Source organism: Pogoniulus pusillus, chromosome 17 (genome assembly GCF_015220805.1).
Source record: "Pogoniulus pusillus isolate bPogPus1 chromosome 17, bPogPus1.pri, whole genome shotgun sequence".
In the NCBI taxonomy this organism is placed as follows: domain Eukaryota; kingdom Metazoa; phylum Chordata; class Aves; order Piciformes; family Lybiidae; genus Pogoniulus; species Pogoniulus pusillus.
In genome coordinates, this window is record NC_087280.1 from 13,066,562 (window position 1) to 13,089,089 (window position 22,528).

Genomic DNA, 22,528 nt, shown 5'->3' on the forward strand with positions numbered 1-22,528 from the left:
GGAGGACTTGGCTTGCAGTCTGCAGTGCTGAGAACGTAACTCATGTCCTCATTCTCCTGCCTGCCGTCAGGATTTGCTAATACTGAGTGGTTCCTAGCTTGGTTTCCTGTGGGTAACCAGGCCATAACCATGACTTCTGCTCATTCATCATCTGGCAGCTTTGAAAGGGATATGCAGGAGAAATCCACTTCTAAAATCTTCCCGGCTTATGACCCTGGTCAGCAACCCCTGTTGACACCAATGTTCCAAATCAAGATTTGGGGAGCTTCGTCTGATAAGGCAGCACCAATCCTCCTGTGGATCCCCAGCTCTTTGAACGTCCCTGCCTGTTGTATGCAGAGGGAAGCAACTGCCTTCCACAGACAAAGTCTGCCTCCTAAAACACACACAAGGACAGAGCAGCACAAATCCAAGAGAAATAGCAAAGGCAGGAGCAGCTAACTAGAAGAGATAGCTCTCCTGTGGGTATGCTCTGCTACCTTGCTCCTGAGCTGGTCATTTTCATCCTTGCAGGCTGAGAACTGCTTCTTCCAGTGCTCGATGCTGGCCGCAGACTCCTGCAGCGCAGTGGTCAGCCGCGCATTGCTTTCCCGCAGCGTCTGCAGCTCTACCTCCCACTTCTTCACATTGGATGAACTGAGGAAAAATGGATGCATTAGGGAGCTTCACTGTATAATCCTGCCCATCACTATTCTTTACCTGACCACAAATTCATCCACCTTTGCTGTGTGTTTGCCAGTAATTTGTTGTTATAAGATCAAGAATACTCAAGGGGCACGTCACTGCCTCTAGCCATTGCCTGCTTAAGGAGAACATAATCCCTAATTTGTCTGTCTCTGCCAAAACCAAGGGCAGAAAGTGACCTGTGTGTCTGGAACAACAGTCTTGCTGTCAAAGCAGACCGTAGGGTCAAGTCTGCACTATGTGCAAACAGGAGTTTATCTGGGTGCTGTCCACAGTCTGTGCTCACCTCCAGAGCTGCATGGCAGTGCTACGCTGAGCACCTGCTGCAGCACAGGTCTGGGACATGGTACATGTGCAACAAAGCAACTGCACAGTTGCAGATGGTACAACAATCCCAAACAGAAGTCACAGGGTTGGCAATATCTATATCTGATTTAAAATGTTTCGTAATGCTGAGCCTTAAATATAAGTGTTACATAATGCTGAAGAATTAAACTACTCATTCGCTTCAAGCTGCAGCATAGACACAGGATTAGAGAGTGAATGGAAAGAAGGCTTTGAAACTCCCTACGTGCTAGTTCCAACATGCCTGTGGAGATGTCTTCAGCAAGAGGAATGAGCAAAGGCTATGATTTGAAATAGGTTACACCACTGAAATGTAAATAAAGAGAGATGATGGACTTCAGATATAATATGTGCAACCTTAGCACTGCTCACTGGGTAATGCTGCTTATCGTGCTGCTGCCTTAAGTTTAAAATATCTTTTTAGGAGTACCTTGATCCTGTTAAGATTTTCTTTCCATTCACAGATATATTCATATGCAAGAGGCAGAAAAGGCAAGATCCCAGTAGAGAATTATTCTATTTTAAGGTTGTAACTTTGCATATTTCAATTCCTGTATTTTCACTACAGCTGCAAATTACTCTTCTCAGCATTTTCAAATAATTTATCAAAGCAAATAGCAAAAAATATGACTTCAAGGGACGTTGTCCACAGCTTTAGAAACATCCTCCTAAGACTTCTAAGCAGCTCAGTGAAATTATATTTCTCACTTCAACTTTTTGTGGTATCGTGTAATTTTAAATATCCATATCTATTTTCATCAAAGTAAATGTAACAAACTCAAAGAGGAGGAGAGTTTGGCTTCACATTTTATCTGTAGCAATTGTTCACTCATGGCTTTGATGTTATTCCTCTAGCTCTAAAACTTCACAAGCATAGGTAGCTATAACAGGTGGCATCAGCAGAATGAAAGAGATCTCACTTCATCACAAACTAGGAAAAAAAACTAACTGGTAATTACCTGTCAACTGGGTACTGGGAGGTACTTCCTAAAACCTGCTCATTCATCACTTCTGCTGCATCATTTTAAATTAACATAATTATGTTTGAATAACTTCTGTTAATATGCCTAGCCACCAGATAATGACAGCATGCCATTCCAATGCAATTTAGGTACTACAGGAACTTCACCTTTGGGCTAGAGCAATTTTTAATTTATCATTCTCAGACTTGAGATGTGCTTCAGCAGGACCTCCATGAGATGCCTTCTCATCATCTGTGCCATTCACGCTAGACGCTCGAGTGGAGGATGGTGTTTCCCGTCCAGATTCCTGCAGCACAACACACAAATGAACACTGCATCTCCTGCAACACCACAAAACCCAATTTCTTTGCAGTCTTGATCCCACACCATCCTGCTGGGACCTAGCTTCCATAAGCTTTTCTGGCAGAACACTGGTAACAAACACACACATCTTGGCTGCAAAGCTGGTCTGTTTAAGAATGAACAAATGACGATGATACACAACACATCCATTAAACGTGCTCACCAAAGAAATAAAAGTTGTAAGGCTTTTAACTGACAAGGCTTGTGTTTTCTAAAGATTGTGTGGCTTTTTAATATAATGAACTCATACACCTGTGTGCACCTGGAAGCACAGAAGTCCAAACCAAAAATGAAGAAAGAGATACTCTTCCTCTAAACACACTGCCATTTATACACTGCTTGGTGCTGATCAAAATGAACCACTGAGACCATAGCTGAAATCTTTAAAACATGAGCATCATAAGCCAGCTTCTTAGATCAGTACTTGTGGACAGTATCACAGTATCACCAAGGTTGGAAGAGACCTCATAGATCATCAAGTCCAACCCTTTACCACAGAGCTCAAGGCTAGACCATGGCACCAAGTGCCACGACCCCACAAGGAGAGTTATTTGCAAGAAGTAAGAGTGTTCAGCAGCTTTTTTCTCTCTGATCTGAATTATTTTGTAATCAAAATTCATCCAACCTTTTCCCAAACATTAGCCTAGGCCAAGAATGCTGCTGAATAGGATCCATTCTTACCCAATGCAATGCATCTAACACTATAACACAATTTCAAAGAGATGGGACAACACTAAATGTCTTCAGTTTATAAGCATTCCTTGGGCACAGAAGCACTTGGCCATACAGAGGTGTGCTGTCTAGAACAGGGTATGGTACAAATATGAGGAAGTTTTTTTCACTGTGCGGGTGAAAGAGCACTGGAAGGCACTGCCCAGAGAGGTTGTGGACTTTCTGGAGACATTAAAAATCCACCTGGGTGCATTCCTGTGTGATCTACTCTAGGTGATCCTGCTCTGGCAGGGGACTTGGACTAGATGATCTTTTGAGGTCCCTTCTAACCTCTGATATTCTGTGATTCTGTAATACACACCACACAAGGTTCTTCCAGCCACTCCCTAAAGCACTGCCTCTGTGCCCACACAACAGCTTTTTATTAGTCACACCTAGGCAATAAAACTCTCTGGCCACCAAGTCAGTCTCTCCTACAAAACTGGATTACTCGGATGCCAAACAGAAGTGTCTCCATGAACCTCATACACTTCTGAAGCACTATGCTGACTTGCTCTCCTGAAGTATATGCTACAGCACAAAGTAAAGGATGTGTGTTTCCCCCCGTTATTATGTAACAACTCAAGAACTAATTGGGAAAGAAAAACTACATTAAGGCAAAGACCACAGAGGGATGAAAAAAAATTCCTCTACCAATGCCGATGTCCAGCAGCTTACAATTACCTTTGTCAGTCTTCATTTTCAATACCTTAAGCTGGCTGCCTGAAGCTGGCAGAGGCCACTAGAAAATTTAACTTCATCAAAATACATTATCCTGCACACATACATATACAAAAATTAAATTACAGACCTGGGAATGATTGCTTGAGGTCTCAATTTTCTCTTGAGATCTGTCTCTGGCTAGTTTGGCAGCTTCTTTTACTTCTTGGAATTTCTCTGCAAACTGGAAAAAGCATGAAAGATATTTACAAAAACAACTGCTCATCTATCAAACTGTTTACTACCTTTCTAGGGTCCAAAGATCTCCAAAAGTGAACAACTGATGCTGACAATTTACAGTTTTTTGGCAAGAAAAGAACATTTCAATTCTTTGGCAGGGAAGTTCTTTCAACAGGAGTGTTTCTAAAAGAGGGACATCTCTGTGGCTGTGTAGGTCACAGTAAAAAAACGTGGAGAAAAAGGAGCTGTTAGTGCCTCCTGGTTTGATCTGGGTTTGTTTATTTTCTCTCCCTCCTCTGTTTTGCTTAGTGGTGATGGTCTTTGAAAGCTGAAAGTATAAAAGATGTATGTTTGGGGGGGAAAAAAAAATCAATGTCTTCTATTCTTAAGAGCAAGACAATGAAAGAATGCAAATGAGCTCATCTGCAGGGTGCAAGCAAGGCATTATCCAGACACAGAAATAAATGAGAATAAAGTGTATCTGAATGTATGATGGAGCCCTAAGCAAACACAGGCTTTCGAGTCTCATTTTCTTATTACTGGCAAAACTAAAGACAGAAGACTTCAGGGAAAGGGCCTGAATGCTTCCTATAAGAGGGTTATATCAGACTGGGGGAGGCAGGAGAAAGGAAAGATGACAATGAAAAGAAATTATCCCAGTCTCTACAACTTTTAGTAGGACACCTGCTCCAAAGACAGACTGGCACTTCTGAAAGACAGGTATTGTTGCAGCCAGCCAGAGTTGCAGAGATTTGAATAGTTTAAACAGTGTTTGGGGGGGTTAAACACTGAATTGCAGAGATGGAAGAACAGACATACTACTGTCTTTTAAATTAAGATGTATTCAGGGTAACTGTCTTCTTGCTAAAGCAGCTTGGTCTTGCCTGCCTGTGTTTTGAGTACCTTGAAATGCTAGAAAGGAAAGACACATTGAAAATAAAAATGCAAATCTATGTATTTTATTGCACAGTTAGTGAAAGTACTCCCATTATGTCCTCAGATAATTCAACACACTTACAATAAAACTGTAAATAAAAACATAAAACCAACATCTCATTTTATAGTCAAGGAGAGGGGAGAATCACTACCCACTTACTAATCTTACCTCCCAACTTCTAGATTTACAGCAGGTATTTAGCATGCTCCCTCTCAGTAAAATACTGAGGCTATAAAGACTGACCAAACAAATCTTCTCCAAATGGTCTAATGGAAATGTGGGTTTATATTTGGAGGCACCTGTGTTTTGTATAACGCACCCACATGGCTATTTCCACTCACATCATTCTTAAAGCCCATGGATGAGCACATCCTCAAAGCCAAGTGAATTTTTGGGTGTAGACCATGCTCCGTGATGATGCTTATGAATGAAGATCAAGCTCTTAAATCCAGCTGTTTTCTATACAACAGCTGAAATTGCATATGCAAAGTAGGTGCTCTCAGATGGCAGTGGTAGCTATCTGATGGCATCTACAGTTACTGCACACACAAACGACTTGATTACCTTTGTAGCACTATAAAGGCCATTAGAAACAACTACATTACATTTTTGCCTTGAGCGATTTAACTCCAGCTTTACACAAAATGTATCTCCTGCTGGGACAAAACAGAGATAACAAACTGATTACTTCTAAAATATTGTATCAACAGTAATATCTACACTGCAAACAGCAAAAGGCTGTTTTGAGTCTCCCTTTTACAATAAATCTCTATGGCAAGCATGAAAAATTTATGGGGGCTTTTCACAGACTATATGAAAAGACAAAAAGAATTGGAAGCGATCTATAAAATTCTGGGTTTGCAGCTATCTTCACAAAGCACACAGAAGATGCTGTGCAAATTGATGTGAGCAGAGAAGAAAAGGACATTTTCACATGTTCTCATAATAAAAAAAGAAGTGTATATGGCTGAGCAAAACTAATCTTCAGTATAAAGCCAATCATGACCTCATTGCTCAACAGTTTCCAGTTAATGTCTTCGGTTTACCAACCCATGTATTTAACACATTGGCTTTTAAAAACGAGTACAAATAATTTTTCACCTTCTCAGTGACAAATATTCAGCTTTAAAAGTCAAAATATTACCCATTCTTATTGTTGTTACAGAAGTAAAGATGACTGTTAGAGATACAGTAGTAAGAGACTGTCTCTGTGTTGTCCTTACCCCATACACTTGGAAACAGTCAGCCTATAGAGTTCTGCTGCTGCCTTTTCATTCTTAGCTAATTAACGCCTGCTGCATTTCACTAACAGTCTGTTTTTGAAAGTTGCTGAGGATTACTTGGCTTGTTATGAAATTAAAGTCTTTCACTTCATTACTCTGAGTGCAGCAACACGGTGGTGACAGCCCAAACTTGCGTAGCACTTCCAACACTAATTACTACAGCAGCAGACCAGCCCTTTCTGAAGCTACCCAGACCTTGAGGCTGTCTCTGAGAGTGGCCACAACACCTAATCACTGCCACAAATTAGAGATGCTTTTTATCCACAACTGATTTCTTCTGTCCTAAACATATTTGTCGCATAACTGATACCACAAAATCCTGTGCCACCTCCAAGATCTGAGTTGACTTTGAGCTATAAAGCTATTGGAGCAATAGACAGGACTTCTAAAATGTGAAATTCTGAGTTAGAAAGTGAAATAATCTGTTTAGTAAATGAAAGCTTGTGCTAGTTTGAAGCTAGCTAGAATGCTTTGGTGAGAAGAACTAGATTACAGGCTGTGAAAATGAAACAATGATGATGTCTGCTTCACTCATAGGCTTGCTGAGAGGTATAAGAGCAAGAATCCAAACACAGATCTGGGAGTTGCTCTCTGTCCAGGCTGTGGGCTGCATTCTTCTCTCTCTAACCTAACCTGATTAGTCCACCCACTTCCTAACCCCCTGGCTGACCTTCCATTCTTCCTTGGGACACAAGACAACATCTGGGGTAAGGTAGAGGGGTGGGAGAAGGTGGAAGGGTGGTTGGGAGCCCCTCCTGGGGACTCAGGTTTCTGGGAGAGCTGTTGTGTTTCTGTACTACCTTTTACCTTGTATATTTCTGTATATAACTGTATATTCGTTGCAAATATCTGCTTGCAAATATAAGCTGTAAAGATAAGCTTCATTCAATACCCAGAGCTGGCTGAGCCTAGTCTGGGTGATTTCTAAAGGGGGAGGGGGGTAGGTAACACCTAAACCATCCCAAAGCTTGACAAATGCAATCTCAAGGAGCAATAAATACCCCAAACCAAATTAAAAAAAAAAACACCTTTTCCTTCCATCTCTACTCTCTTCATCTTCCCTCTCCTCCATACTTGTCCATGGGCAGATAATCATAATATTCCCCAAGAGTAGTAAAAAAGCCACTGGAGTAAGAGAAATGCCAACTAAACACCATTCCAACAGCTCACCATGGATTACACAATGTGTCTTCTCATGCTTCATGAAGTTGTGAGGCTAAGCTGCAGCACAGAAAAGATCTGCTGCTACATGTTTGGAGCCTTTTAGTCTAAGGCTGCTGCAGCCCATCAACACTGCTTGAGTCCTGGCCAGTGAAATTTAATGGGGACTCGAGGATGCCACTGTGCATTGCACTAACTATTTAAAGGCTGTTCAAATCCACAGCCAGCCTGTCACCTGGAGAAATGAACAGATATTCAAATAGACCTCCTTTGCATTTTATACATTAAAGAACGTTATTTTGCATGTGTACATTTGAAGCTCCTGATCTGGTATTATATTTGATGTCTTCTCCTGCCAAGTTGTGGCAGTGTCAGAGGAAACAGCTGCTCCCACCCAAAGCAGTCTCATAAATATTTCAACACCCCCTGGGTGTGCAGAAGGCTGGGTGATGTGACATTCTCACTGGGGAGCACTGTTGTGCTGTGACCCACAATGCACACAGTGCTTTGCCTCTGGTTTTCTCTGGATGAGCCCTCAGCACCAGGCACTTCAGCAGCAAGCAAGAAAGGGGTCAGTAATTTGCTCTAGCACAGGCAGTGCACTGCCACCACTGAAGCCAGGTGGACTGGGCTGGGCTGCATGCTGAGGGCAGGGGCAGGCACTGCTTTGAGCTTTCTGCCTTGCAACACAGTGCCTGGGGAATGCCACACACAACATGCATGCATGCAGAGAAATCAAGTTCAGTGCTTCCCAGATGTTAGGCGCAGTTGCCTTATGGCATGCAAAGTCTGGGTCTAATGGGTTTCTCACCCACATAAAACTTTGCCCCTAATACTTTCGGGCTACCTAGAGCTCCTCAGACAGCACATTTGTATTGAAGCATCCTGAATGCTGGCAGAAGCCTTAACTAACCAACTCATGTGCAAAATACATCATCACTCTTACAGCCCTGCCTCTTCATCACACCCAGACACACCATTAATTCTGCTTTGATTCCTGTTTCAACTTGGCTGCAGCAATGTCTGAATGATGTCTTGAGAATACAGGGCAAGAGAGAAGAAAAGGGGGGTCAGCAACTCCTGAAAGAAGGAAAAAGGACCCTGGGAATAGCAGCTCTAAGTCACGGGGTTCTCCCAATCAATGTGAATGGTAATTAGGTTACTAGGTCACTGAATGCAGTTTTCATTAATGGCTCATTTTTAATTTAAATTGCTTTTCCCTATAGGTATGGATTAATGCTTAAATATCTCAAGAGAAGCAGAGTATTAGAAACAGGCAATGTCTTTTATTAGGCCAATCAATATGCTTAAAAATGCAGACACTTTTAGGTGTGCTAACCTCTTCTCCTGTCTCATTACTATTCATTGTTTTCAGGAGACATTTTTCAGCTTTATTTATTTAAAGCCAGGGCTATTGATCTCTGGTTTAGTCGAGTTCTACTGAGTCCTTCCAATTCCTGACCAAAAGTTCCAATTAGTTCCTGTCAAACTGTCAAGTTTAGATTTATATCTTCTGTAAGAGAGTGATGTCAACAGAAAATGAATCTTGGTTTTACTATTGCTAGTACACTTACACATCTGTAATCTGTCCATCATCTCTGATCTTTCCTACTAATGGTTCAAAAATTAAACTGAGAAGCAGGGTCAGTAAGGAATGTCTTTGTCCTGTGGTGGCAATAATGCAGGTCATCTTTCAGCGAGGTAGCTGTCATCACAAGCCATTTTCAGAAGTGCCCCCCTTAAGGTCCCCTTTGATACTCAGACCACAAAATCTTTCTGCTGATTTGAAAAGCTCTTCATGCAAGCAGAAAGCTGTATTATCAGCAGTGGGCTCTTCAGAAGCTCATGCAGTGCAAACAGATGTACAAACCCACAGGACATGCTTTTCAGACTGGCTCTAGGCTGGCTACACGAGCATTAAGGAACTGCTTTCTGATACCAGTATTAAACTCACTCAAGGTACATTGTTTGGACATTTCAGGAGAATATTAAAAAAATCTCTCAGACTGCAGTGAAAGGACCTCTAAATGTATCTCAAGGCTTCTTACACCTCTCATCTCCCGAGGCAGCCCCAGCACCATCTGCTCCCCACAGTGCATGTTTAATCCTGGCCAGCCCCAAGGTTCCATGTGATCACCTGTTGTATTACAGAAGTGTGGGGCCAGTAAGCCAGGATTAAAAATCACTATCCACGGGTGCTAATTTCATTCCATGTCCCGAGGTTGTGTTGTCTCATGCTTACCTATTACTCAAAACAAACTATTCTCAAAGATCATAGAATTGTGGAATCATTTACGCTGGTAAAGACCTTCCAGATCACCAAGTCCAACATGAGAGAATTTGTGCCATGCCCAAGGACACAAATTTGAACCAACTAACAAAACCCAGTGCCAAGTAACCATGCCTCAGGCGTCAACTATGTGTTAAAGTAGAGAGGTTTTTACTACATGAACAAATAAACACTTGGAAAAATCTAATGAGAGAGGATGTATTTTAAATTGCTGGCTGTTCGTGACAAGAGGCAGCTCTAGACTTGATAAGCCTGGAGTTGTAGCCAGGGCCAGGCTCAGGGAAGCACTGCATTAACGCTAAACTCATGGCCAGGTTCCTGGCATCAGATCTTGCAGGCTACTCATCCCTCTAACACTGCAATGACTCATTGCCACCTCCTCAGATCTACAATAAAGCAGCTTTGGGTCAGGTTTGCAAATCACACCACTAAGCTGAAACACCCAAAGTGCAGCCTTCTTTTAATCTTTATCAGTATACTGAGCCTCCTGAAAGCACAGCTCCACTAACAGTGGTATCTGCAAAACAAAGCACCAGCAAACCCCAGGGGCTGGCAGCTCCTTCACCCTGGTTAGCTACCAACAGCAGCGAGCCATCAAAATGCAATTTCTGAGGCTGGAACAGCAATTCTCTTCCTTCAGACACATTAGGCAGCCCTAATGCCAACAGTTATGGCATATGAATGGTTCCTTTTGCTTCTGGTACCACTTTCAGCTGAACATAGACCAGGGAGACGTGAAAAAATACTACATGTTGTTTCAGTATTGCTGAACATAAGAAACATGAATGTTCCCAGCTATACTGGACAAGATACTGTTGAGATCACCTCACTGATACTCTTGTCAGTGGTAAGATTTTCTTTATAATTTTGACTACTGATTTTGCAACACTTCCTGCTTCCATATATACAGACATTGGGGAGCAACAGGAGATGGGCAGCTGGGATGGATGAAGAGGACCTGTGGAAGCATGCAGCTCAGAAGAGGTCAGGTGGATATATGCAACTCTTCATTAACAAGAAACCTGCTCAGAAATTCAGTGAGCCCCATTACCTTGGTCAGCTGCTGCTCGGAGGGAAAGCCCAAGCCAAACACAGTATTTGCTCTGCTGTCTGCCCACTGGCCAAACTTCTGCGATGTTTTAGTGAAGGTCATGTTAGGTGTGATTGTGCTGTTTATGATCACCTGTTTGAAAACAGATCAAACAAAGAATTAACAAGTAAAAGCCACTTTGGAAATGCACATCTGAGCAACAACATCGTCCGAAGCAATCAGCAGTTGAAAGTGGAAATGGCTGTACTCAGAAGATTTCTTTTTTCCCCCAAAATCAAAACAATTTCTCTCTTGTCTTACTTCAAGTAGGAATTTTGATGTTTTGTCTTCTTTTTCTGGAGCACTATCACGGTCCTGTAGTTAAACATGGCAGGAATGTCACTGAACTGAAAGCAACAGCAGGGACAGGAGCTATAAAATTGCCCTGCCAGGAACACAGCTCCCATATCCTCTCTTTTCAGCATCACAGGCAGGCACCCAGGATGGCCACAGGCCTCCAAGCAGAGTGCCCACCAGCAATAGCTGTCCTTTGAGTAGAGAAGCAAAGAGATACAGGCTGGGGTCGGAGTGGCTGGAGAGCAGCCAGACAGAGAGGGATCTGGGGGTGCTGATTGATACCCGCCTGAACATGAGCCAGCAGTGTGCCCAGGTGGCCAAGAGAGCCAGTGGCATCCTGGCCTGCATCAGGAATGGTGTGGTCAGCAGCAGCAGGGAGGTCATTCGGCCCCTGTACTCTGCACTGGTTAGACCACACCTTGAGTACTGTGTTCAGTTCTGGGCCCCCCAGTTTAGAAGGGACATTGAGATGCTTGAGCGTGTCCAGAGAAGGGCGATGAGGCTGGGGAGAGTCCTTGAGCACAGCCCTACGAGGAGAGGCTGAGGGAGCTGGGATTGTTTAGCCTGGAGAAGAGGAGGCTCAGGGGTGACCTTATTGCTGTCTACAACTATCTGAGAGGTGGTTGTGGCCAGGAGGAGGTTGCTCTCTTCTCTCAGGTGGCCAGCACCAGAACGAGAGGACACAGCCTCATGCTGCGCCAGGGGAGATTTAGGCTGGAGGTGAGGAGAAAGTTCTTCACTGAGAGAGTCATTGGACACTGGAATGGGCTGCCCGGGGAGGTGGTGGAGTCGCCGTCCCTGGAGCTGTTCAAGGCAGGACTGGACGTGGCACTTGGTGCCATGGTCTGGCCTTGAGCTCTGTGGTAAAGGGTTGGACTTGATGATCTGTGAGGTCTCTTCCAACCCTGATGATACTGTGAGATATTTCTACATTTTACCACTTGGCCCCGAGGTTCCACAAGCAGGATACTAGAAACATGTCAGGAATTAAAAGCAATAACCCAAACAAACAATCAAAAAAACCCCCAAAACTCAATACAATAAGGAGAAAATTATCACTTAATAATGAGTTTAACTTGGGAGTGTGGAGAAGTGCATCACCAGCAATGTGCACGCGGTATCAAACACGGGCCTCACGACAGGTATCCTGCCACTTTGCACAAGTTCCTCACCACCAGCAACCTTGAAAGCACCTGTGGCTCTCATCATTAAAGAAGTAGCCAACAGTGGGAAAGCTGCTGGAAAGAGGCCTCTAAGGAACTTAGTGCAACAAGCAGAATATGTAATCTCGCAAAAGAGAGCGAGCTGTGTGCCGGTTTGTTATCAAAGATCTCAACTTTATTTCCAAGGTAGATCATTATATGAGTCTAGAAACTATCTCCCCTGGAAATTAATTCATGTACAATGTTCTTTCTGCTAAAAAAAAAAGAGGCAGCTTTCTTTAGCAATGCGTACCAGCAGTTCCAATACGCAAATTATGCAGTAATTAAGCCAAATCTGTGGGACAGTTTAATTAACATGATCAGGAAGTATCCTGGCAACATCATTTACTATATATTCCAAGCAGCTTTCTTCCTAAGATATCACTTGCATTTAGTGGAAAGCATGAATTCAGTTTAGCAGAGAAAGATCTTTACTTGCCTGTCCCCTCCCTAACTTCTGACCTCTGTGCTGGTGCCTTTATTTGCTGTCTTACAAACTGCTCAGCTTCGGTTGAGCTCCTCTTTTTGCATCATCACCTTCAAATAAACACACTGCCATTTCCTACCGCTCAGACTTTCACCAAAAGGATCAAATCAGAGGAGGGCCAGATGGCTGGGACCTTTGAACTTGGTCTCACATGGGAATAGACAGCAAAAGAAGCCGGGGGAAAGTGACTCTGCAACCAACGCTGGCCAACACACACCATGCAGACATCAGCTCTCAGGGTCAAAACACCTTTTTGAATGGCTGGCTGACAGGCAGAGGTATAGGCAAAGCTGTCCTCCTCCATCTAAGTCACACAACAGACATGCAGCTCATCTAAATTGCAGCTAATCTAAATCTAAATTGCAAGGGTTTAAATTCAAAGAAGACCAAGCATTTTAGACAGGGTTTGGACAATGCAAAAAGGAGTATAATGATACAAGGACTGCACGTGATCGAGAGTCACAGGGACAGGAGGAAAAGCTACCACTCACCCAGAAAAATCAGGATGCTTTCAAAAAACCTTAAGGAAAGTGCTGTCTGCCTATTTCCCCTGCAAAAATGTTACAACAGAGAGAAGAAATACTTCCAAATATTTAGCTTCTCACATTACAGAATTTATTTTAGAAGCTATTCAGAAATTTTGAGGGATAAAAGGTATTACTTCAGTCCTACTGTGCCTATCAAATTAGAGAGCTGAAGGAAAAAAAAACAAACTAATAAAATGACCCATTTTATTGAAAGACAAAAGCTTCACTCACTGGTAGCAGACTCAGAGAAAAATGAAATTCCCCCAAAACCTCCTACAATAATCATTGAGTAAATACAACTATATTATAAAGCCACACCCAAGATATCTTTTACACCACAGTCCAATAGTATCAAAGACATGAGAAAAAGAGTAATGAAGCCTGTGAATTGCAAACCAAGGAACACTGTATTGAGTGATGCAATGCACTACATTAGCTTCCTATCTTAGAGGTTAGCTCTTTCCACAGCGGCTGAAGAACCTGACACCTTCAAGAACCTGACAGTTCATCTGTTAAATTTGTAATAGGCTGCAATTAGTGAAACTGCCTGGAAGCTGGCTCTACCTTTTTTTTTGTGCTTAAATCCTCCTGTCAGTCAGACATTTCAGAAACACTGCTTTCCTGCAGAGAAGAGAAAACCTAAATAGAAGCTTAGAAGATTAAATCAGTGCTCATGGAAACAGTTCAGTGGAGCTGGATGCTGCAGGTACATCATACTTATCTACTCAGTCTTCCTCATCATGCTCACCAGAAGATGTCATAACATGAAACTTTGGGAGTATCGACCTGTGCATTCACTTGTTGTGTAAATCTTTTCAGAGCAGAGACCCTACACAGGCCTGGGGGCAATCATGCTGGGTGTGTTTAGGGGAATAGCAAGTGTTATGGTTTCAAAGAACAATATAAAAGGAGTCTTGCAAATGCTCCTGTCAGGTAACCCAGTCTGTCCTTACCAAAGCTACTTTTGGCTATATGAGACCAGAAAGAAAGTACTCCTCACCACCCTCCATCTCCCCAGAAGGTCTCCAGCCAGGACAGAAGGCAGGGAAAGCCACCACAGTAGGGAAGTTCAACCAAACCAGGAAAATTTCTTGTTCCATGACAAGATGAACCAGAATGTCAAGTTTCAAAGAAAGAAGGAGCAGAGAGGAAGGGTGAAGAAGACAAAATCAAAAGCTGCTCTGGGCAGGATGAGCCTGCAGGCTCTTTTGCACCCCCACCTGCATTCCTGTATTACACTTTAGAAGAAAAGGCCACTCATTGTTTGAAATGAGGTCTTGCAAAATAACTCAGCATTTGGTTCTCATTCACATAATATATTCATGGTGCAATTCCAGATGCCACAGCAAATGGAATAAACTTGTGGACTGTCATCCAGGGTAATGGATTCAAAAGACCAACTACTCTCTAATCAAATGCAATCAATCCCTGAAGTGGTTAAAGAATTCTCCCTAAAGACAAAGGCAAGGAGCAGCATAATGCAATAAGCACCTTACAGAATAATAAACTCATTCATCAAACTGACTGAGTTGTCTACACGTGGTTGGAAAAAAATAACTATCTGCCTTTGCTCTCATCTACACGCAAGTGTATCAGATGGCAAACACTCCTGATGCAGCCACATCAGCCAAACAAAATCTCTTATTAATTTCACTTCCTCTGGGAGAAAAAACTGTCCTGACAGATCTACACTTTTATTTGAAGATGACAGAAGAACATTCACAGTACAAGGTAGTGCTACATCAACCAGAGATTATTCCATACGTTTCGAAACAAACCAGGTATATTCATCAGATAAAAGGGAATGCAAATGAGCTGGCATAGAGCAGAATATTCAGAGGCTGTAAAACACCCATCCTGCTGCCTCCCCATGGAGAGAAACTGCCAAATAAATCAAGCAAAGAGAGGTCACAACATGACCTGAGTGTGTAGAAGGGGGAAAAAAAAAGAAGCATTGGCAGCTCGTGTTGCTCTCAATGTATGAGCAGTGCTCTTATACACAGCTGCCATTTCTTTTAGGGGATGCTTCAGGTATTTATTAAAGTGCTCCTCTCCCATGTTCCCATGGGAGGGGAAAAGACAGTGTGCTCCTGCCAACACATTTTCCCAAGTCACCATTTCATTAAGGTAAGGTGAATGTGCATGTCAGCTGGCTGGGGTACAGAGGGAGGGGAGCAAGAGCAGCACATGGGAGTTTGCCAGCCTCACTCAGTGCATGCCCTGGCTGCATCGGCCCTGGCTTGCCAGCTTCACAAGAGGGAGAAGCAGAGGCGAGGGCAAGCTCTGTTCCAAGGGGAGGAGAACATCGATTGTGATGGGCATTTGGCAGAGCCACTGGCACAGCCCCACGGAGGAAGGACAAGACACTGGCAGGCACTGACCAGGACACACCCACCAAAGAGGATGATGTGCCAATTCAGCCAGCCCTGTCACAAGCTTCTCCACCTGAGAAAAGATGGAAATAACAACTAAGAAAGAGCTAATGACTATATTAGCAAATACATTCTGGAACTGTGCAAAATCAAACCAGGAAAGGGTTGCTTATTCTAAGTCAAGAGTGACAGGTTAACATTTATTCTTGAATTTCCCCTTTAAATTCACATCCCTTGTTACTCGGAAGTAACCTTACCTCCAGAAGAGCCCCAAGGCTTGAGGCCACACAATCTACTCATTAAGAAGTCACTACATTAAAACCTTCCCATTTTATTGTCACACTTCTGAACATGGGCTTTCCAGATTGCAGCCTTTGTGAAATGTAATTTCCTCAACTCAGCAGGCTGCTAATATTCAGTAACGATATATCCCAGTCTAAAAGCAGAATTGAAGAACGAAAGAAGCTGCTAATCCTCTGGCCACAGCTGTCACAGGCTCAGCAGGTTCTTCCAGCTCATCAGTTGACATGAATCAGAAGGGTTTGTGGCACTGGATGTGAAGATGAGGAGACAGCGATGGATATATAGAAAAATCCTCCCTCTATTTCAAATGTTCAACAACTCCCTTGTGGAATTAATCCACCTGTGTTCCCATGATTTGCACTATCCTTTGCTATCTACCATCCTTCCTACCTCTGCTGAGAGCTTCTAGACTTAGTTGTAACATCTGGTGAGAGGTGTGGAGCACAGCCCTGTGAGGAGAGGCTGAGGGAGCTGGGGTTGTTTAGCCTGGAGAAGAGGAGGCTCAGCGCAGACCTCATTGCTGTCTACAACTACCTGAAGGAAGGCTGTAGCCAGGTGGGGGTTGGTCTCTTCTACCACACAACCAGCAATAGAACAAGGGGACACAGTCTCAAGTTGTGCTGGGGGAGCTCTAGGCTGGATGTTAGGAGGAAGTTCTTCACAGAGATTTGCCATTGGAATGGGCTGCCTAGGGAGTCACCGTCCCTGAAGTGTTCAAGACAAGACTGGATGGGGCACTTAGTGCCATGGTCTAGTTGATTGGATAGGGCTGGGTGATAGGTTGGACTGGATGATCTTGGAGGTCTCTTCCAACCTGGTTGATTCTACAATCTTTACACCAATATGTGACTGCTGATGAACTGATCACCTCATTTCTAGTCCTACAAAGCCATCACAGACGCATACAAGTTGTTTACCAAGACAGTGAGACAGTGCTAGTAAAGAGGAAAGAGAGCCCCTTGCTGAGGCCACCTAACAGAGTAAAGCTGGAGCAGCACAAAGGTATGCTCAATGCAGTACAACAACTTAGGGATGAAAGGAAGACCAGCCTTTGGCCAAAACAGCGCGCCTGCAATGCAGGAGGATTAATTATCTTTGTTTTACAAATCAGGACCAGTAGATGTAATCAAATCTTTCTTTCCACCCTTCCTCCTAAGACTTGAGAAAACTGAAAAGCTTTGCTTTATCTGCTGCATGTGGCAATACCCAGGACAGGCTGAAAGTAGGGATTAATTCCATTTGGAGCACTACAATCACATGAGAAGGAGTATATTTGGTTTCTCCACTTTTTGCTGTTCTTCCTGCTCTGCTCCATCATTTGTGCATGACAGGGGGGCAGAGCACATGGTAGGCAACAGTTGGCAAGACATCTCCTATCAGACTTTTGCTCTGGTTACCCATCATTTCATCCTTACATTGCTAGTAAGGCTGGGCAGCCACTCCTTTCCAAGAGTTTCTGCCTATGCTATACAGTTAACCAGGGCAGCAGCTACTTCACCCATCAGTGGACTCTAAAAGCTTCCATAGCTACATAATGTATTTCCATGGGAGCAAGAGTAGAACCACAGGGATTCATATGCACTCTGCAAAGAGGAAGATGCCAGGACACAGGACACCTTGCAAACTACAGAGGACTTGCTGCAGTCCAAAAGATTTACTTCCCAACATGAGCTACCTCTGCAGAGAGGAGAATCACTTTTTATGGGTAAAGTATCTCCCATGCTCTAGCTGCTTTTATGGGGAAAAAGGCCATTTTGGCAGTTGCACATAGGGCTTTTTGTTCAGTTAGTTTTGGAGGTTTGGGGTTTTTTTGTTGTTGTTGTTTCGTTGGGTTTTTTTATGCCCAGGATGATGCAATGGATGACAAAGTTCATTTTTAACCCCAAAAGCCAAGAAATCAAACAAAACCCATACAGTTCTTGTGGCCTTTCATGAAAAGAAATGTAAAAATTGCCCCTCCCCTCCAATAAAAAGACTAATAACTGTTTTTCCTCTGGTAAAATATTTCTGTTGTAAAGCCCTCAGTGAGAACCTGTCTAAATGCAACAAAAGTGGGTTCACGATTGTGTGAATTCTATTAAGTAAACCTCCTGCTACACCTACTTCATTGCGCTCTTTTTCTTCCCAAAGTAATTAACATCTCTGCAGCGTTGGCTTCCCACCTCCTCCACCCAGTCTAAATCTCTAAAATTTCCTATTTTTGCTTTGACATCTGACTAGATTTTTTTTCCCCCTTTCAGGCACAGCACACACATCCACCCACCCACATGATTCAAAGCACCAGCAGCTGCTTCACCAAGAAAATCCACAGCAAGGACTTTCAAACCCTCTATGCCGGAACAAACTCTTAACCAGGAATTTCATGCAAGGCTTTACAAAATAAATAACCCAAGATGCTTGTGTGTTATTTTTACATGAGGAATTAGATTTCTAACTTAACAGAGACAGGGAGAAGAATACAGTGAAGAGTCTTCATTTTTTTTCCTAGTGACTAAAACTGAGGGGAGGGAGAAGGTTGCATTATCTACAATTAAATACCATTTCTTAAACCTCCCTAATTATGTCACATTCTGGATTTGGAGAACTTAATAAAACCAAATAGCCTTTGTGCAGAGTATAACAACCTGTCTGTATGAAGCACTGATTGTCTCCTGCATTGTTCAAGCTGTGTGACAACAGCATCACTTCAGCCTGAAGGTCCCTTCACAGACGTCAATAATAGTAGGGCCACTCAGCATCATTAAAGATTCCTCTACTCTTCCATAACCTACTGTGCTAGTTTGAAACTAGGTAGATTGTTTGGTGAGAAGAACTAGATTACAGGCTGTGAAACAAGGGTGATGTCTACTTCACTCATAGGCTTCATGAGATGTACAAGAACATGAATTCAAATATAGATAAGGCACTTCTGCTTGGGAGCTGTGGGCTGCATCTCTCTCTCTACTCTCTCTGATTAATCCACTTTGTTTCTTAACCCCCTGGTCAAACCTCCGTTCTTCCTTGGAACTGGGGTAAGGTTGAGAGGGGTGGGAGAAGGTGGAAGGGTGGTTGGGAGTCCCTCCTGGGGACACAGTTTCTGGGAGGGGAGTTGTGTTTCTGTATTACCTTTTACCTTGTGTATTTCTGTCTATAAGTGTATATACTGTAAATATCTGTTTGTATATTGAGCTAAGCTGTAAATATAAGCTTCATTCAAATTTCCAGAGCCAGCTGAGTCTAGTCTGGGTGATTTCCAAAGTGTGGGGGGGTGGGTAAACCCAAACCATCACACCTACAAATCCCAGGGAGTTGAACACTTCCTCTCTAAAATCTGGAAAAACTGTCCCTTGGCATGAGGAATGTCAGGAAGGGTAGGTACATGTTTAGGAAATGACAGGATCTACTTGGCACCTTCCAAAGCATCTCGAAGTGGTCACTGTTAGATGACAGTCAGATCCAGGATCACTTTGAAGCAATACACTAACAGAACTGAAGATACAAGGCATCCATGAGATAATAATGAAATGCCAGTCCTCTGTGTCCTCAGAAATGTCTCAGCCCTGTCAGAAAATAAAGCCAGGTGGAGGTTAGCTGGAGCTCCATTGATCATCTTATCCACTCCTGGGGGAGACTAGCTTTGGACTTGCTTCTATTTATACACTCATTCATGCTATTCTTCATTTTCCATCTAACAACCACTGTGCCCTTGGATGCAACTTCACAATCCAGAGTCAAGAAAGAAGTAATGTTTGGTTTGGGTTTGTTTGGGTTTTTTTTTGGCAAAACTATGAAAATACTGCCTTGAATTGTGTCAGATGCTTAAATTTTAAGAATACAGGGCAGTTTATTTATAAACTCCATCTGGCCTGTCTTGGTTATCACGTTGGATACATTAATTCTCTGAATAGGGATTTCTAGGTATTACATATCTCTGGCAGTACAGCAAGGGGGGAAAGAAAGTAATTTATCTAGCTGTTTCAGTGGACAAGCAATCCTTAGAGTTTCATAAAGCATAGCTTGTAGGAATTATTCTTTATTACTTTCAGTATCAGAATTAAAAAGAGAAAAGAGTAAAAATCCCTACAGGAAAGCAACAGCTAACCAGTGTTGCAATCATTCCAATTCCTGATGGGAGTCCCTGACCTCCTGGGAGGAAGCTGTGGGAAACTTGAGGGGCTGGAGTATGTGCTCAGTTTACCTTTGGCCCCTTCTAAAAAGGCAGCATGATGCAAAACCTGCCAGCAAGCCAAGCACCACTGTGTTCCCTGGACCGTGTAGAACAGGTATGGAAGTTTTCACCATCTATGAATTTGCCTATTAGAGTCTCATGGGGTTCGTTTTGACCAGCTAATGAAACCAAAAAGATGATGGAAAGCATCTGTAGGCTCTACTCTGTTGTGCCTGTGTTGCTGATGATGCTCAAACCATACTTCTTCTCAGTTTTCACCTAAGTGCAGATATTATTTTCATCACAAATCTGCTCAAGATTCTTAAAAAGGTCTGCTGAGGTGAAGGACCTTGACCTAAACCAGGCAATGCTTTGCTTGATTCCAGGTTTCCTTACAATAACATCACATCATTTAACTAACCCCTCTGACACCTTAGGATGCCACACTCCTACTCAAGTCTGGTGATCAGACACAACTCTGTGTGAGGCATTTATATACTGAACACTGTCTTTTATAGAGCTTTTCTGAGAAATTTTATGGAGAGCTTTTGAAAAGGACAAACCTACCCAGGCCAAAGTCTCCTTTCCTGTTGATGTGCGGTGAAGCAAGAAATCCTCTGGTATGGATTGTTATATATATTTTTTACCCCCTCATTTTTTTCTCCTCCTTTTAAAAGAGTAACAAATTACATTTCTGAGCAACTCCCTGCACCCTCCTGGATTCAGCTGTGTGTGTGTGTGGTCCTCCCAGAGCCAGTGACACATGAGTGCACTCTACGTACGAGCAGAAAACTGAGCCGGATAAGCTCAAACAGCGGCAGATGTGCTTCTGCTCTTCTGTCAAGGATACAGCTGTTGCCAGCACTTTGTTATCTCTCCTCCAAAGCTCACTAACCGGCTTCTGAAGGATTTACTTCCAGAAATAATCCAGACAATGAACAGAGGATTTTCCACATTTCCAAGTTAATAATTTGGAAAGAGATTAATACAGAAACACTTAAGCGATAGAAGTTCCACAGCTCTAGACTTTGTAAAAGAAAACCAATCCTCAACAACAAAACACATCCTCCACAAAGGATCACGATTTCTGGTGGAGGCAATCTCAGAAGCCCCACAGAATTTCCTGGCACTTACTTTGCCCCATTCCTCAGCTGCTGCAAAGTTTTCTTTTACCGGATGCCCCAGGTCTTGTTTGTGCAAATGTTTTTCCTTCCATTTTCAGCTCATCTCCACTACTACTAGCAATTCTGAAGCTACCATTGCACTGAAGTCCTAACAGTATTGTTTTTAATCCTCTGAACACTCAAGAACCTGTCCACACGAGTGTACCCAATGTTACTAAGTCTACCTGTCTAAATCAGTCTTGGCAAGTGTTGCAAATACTCCAGACAACTCCAGGCAACGCACTACCCTCCCAATTACTAAATTCTACACCTCCCCTCAGCCTGACTTTCTGAATACTTAAGCAAATAAAGGATGACGCAAGTAGGTAGTCTCACCCTTGGCTGACAGCTCTGCTTTTCCTTTGTACTGTATTTCTTCATCACCAAGTTCCAAAGAAAATATTCTCAAGTTACTTTAATGTCTAGAGTGCAAAACTCCAGTAACCTCAGTCAAGCAGAGTACGCCACAAACATAGACAATATGAGTATCCTAAGTTCACTGGGTACTGCTATTTCCTTTTATTTAATTCATTCTTATTTCAAAGAGGTCAAGAAAGATGTTGAGGTACTGGAACATGTCCAGAGAAGGGCAACGAAGCTGGTGAGGGGCCTGGAGCACAAATCCTATGAGGAGAGGCTGAGGGAGCTGGGGCTGTTTAGCCTGGAGAAGAGGAGGTTCAGGGGTGATCTTATTACTGTCTACAACTACCTGAAGGGGCATTGTAGCCAGGTGGGGGGTGGCCTCTTCTCCCAGGTAACCAGCAATAGAACAAGGGGACACAGTCTCAAGTTGTGCCAGGGTAGGTATAGGCTGGATATTAGGAAGAAGTTCTTCACAGAGAGAGTGATTTCCCATTGGAATGGGCTGCCCAGGGAGGTGGTGGAGGCACCGTCCCTGGGGGTCTTCAAGAAAAGACTGGATGAGGCACTCAGTGCCATGGTCTAGTTGACTGGCTAGGGCTGGGTGATAGGTTGGACTCGATGATCTTGGAGGTCTTTTCCAACCTGGTTGATTCTATGATTGAGCTAGGTCTTCAAGAATGTCATGTCCTGGTCTATGTAGCAGAAAGGTCCAGTGCACAACTCAGTGCAATCACCCCACATGGATACTGATCTGCATTTTAAACTCTGTGTTTTATTTTCCCCTTTTACTGTTCCTACTTTAATTTCCATTAGCTCCAACATTCACATTTCTCTTTGATACTCCACAGGCTGAATGGTTTGTCTCCACAGGAGCCCACTGGAGCATAACACTTTGGGCACACCGCATACCTTTGAGGTGCCCACTGCACCACTGCATGCAA

General features: G+C 43.2%; 1 protein-coding gene across 1 annotated transcript in view; it reads right to left on the reverse strand.

Annotated features, from left to right (window-relative positions):
* Nucleotides 1-22,528, reverse strand: part of HOMER2 (homer scaffold protein 2) — a 71,060-nt gene that overhangs the window by 13,753 nt on the left and 34,779 nt on the right. Inside the window, exons 3-6 of the mRNA XM_064157715.1 lie at nucleotides 10,688-10,819; nucleotides 3,877-3,969; nucleotides 2,159-2,298; nucleotides 480-636 (exon numbers count right to left, since the gene is read on the reverse strand). Of these exons, the coding sequence (XP_064013785.1) occupies nucleotides 480-636; nucleotides 2,159-2,298; nucleotides 3,877-3,969; nucleotides 10,688-10,819 (522 nt within the window). The remainder of the gene's footprint in view (nucleotides 1-479; nucleotides 637-2,158; nucleotides 2,299-3,876; nucleotides 3,970-10,687; nucleotides 10,820-22,528) is intronic.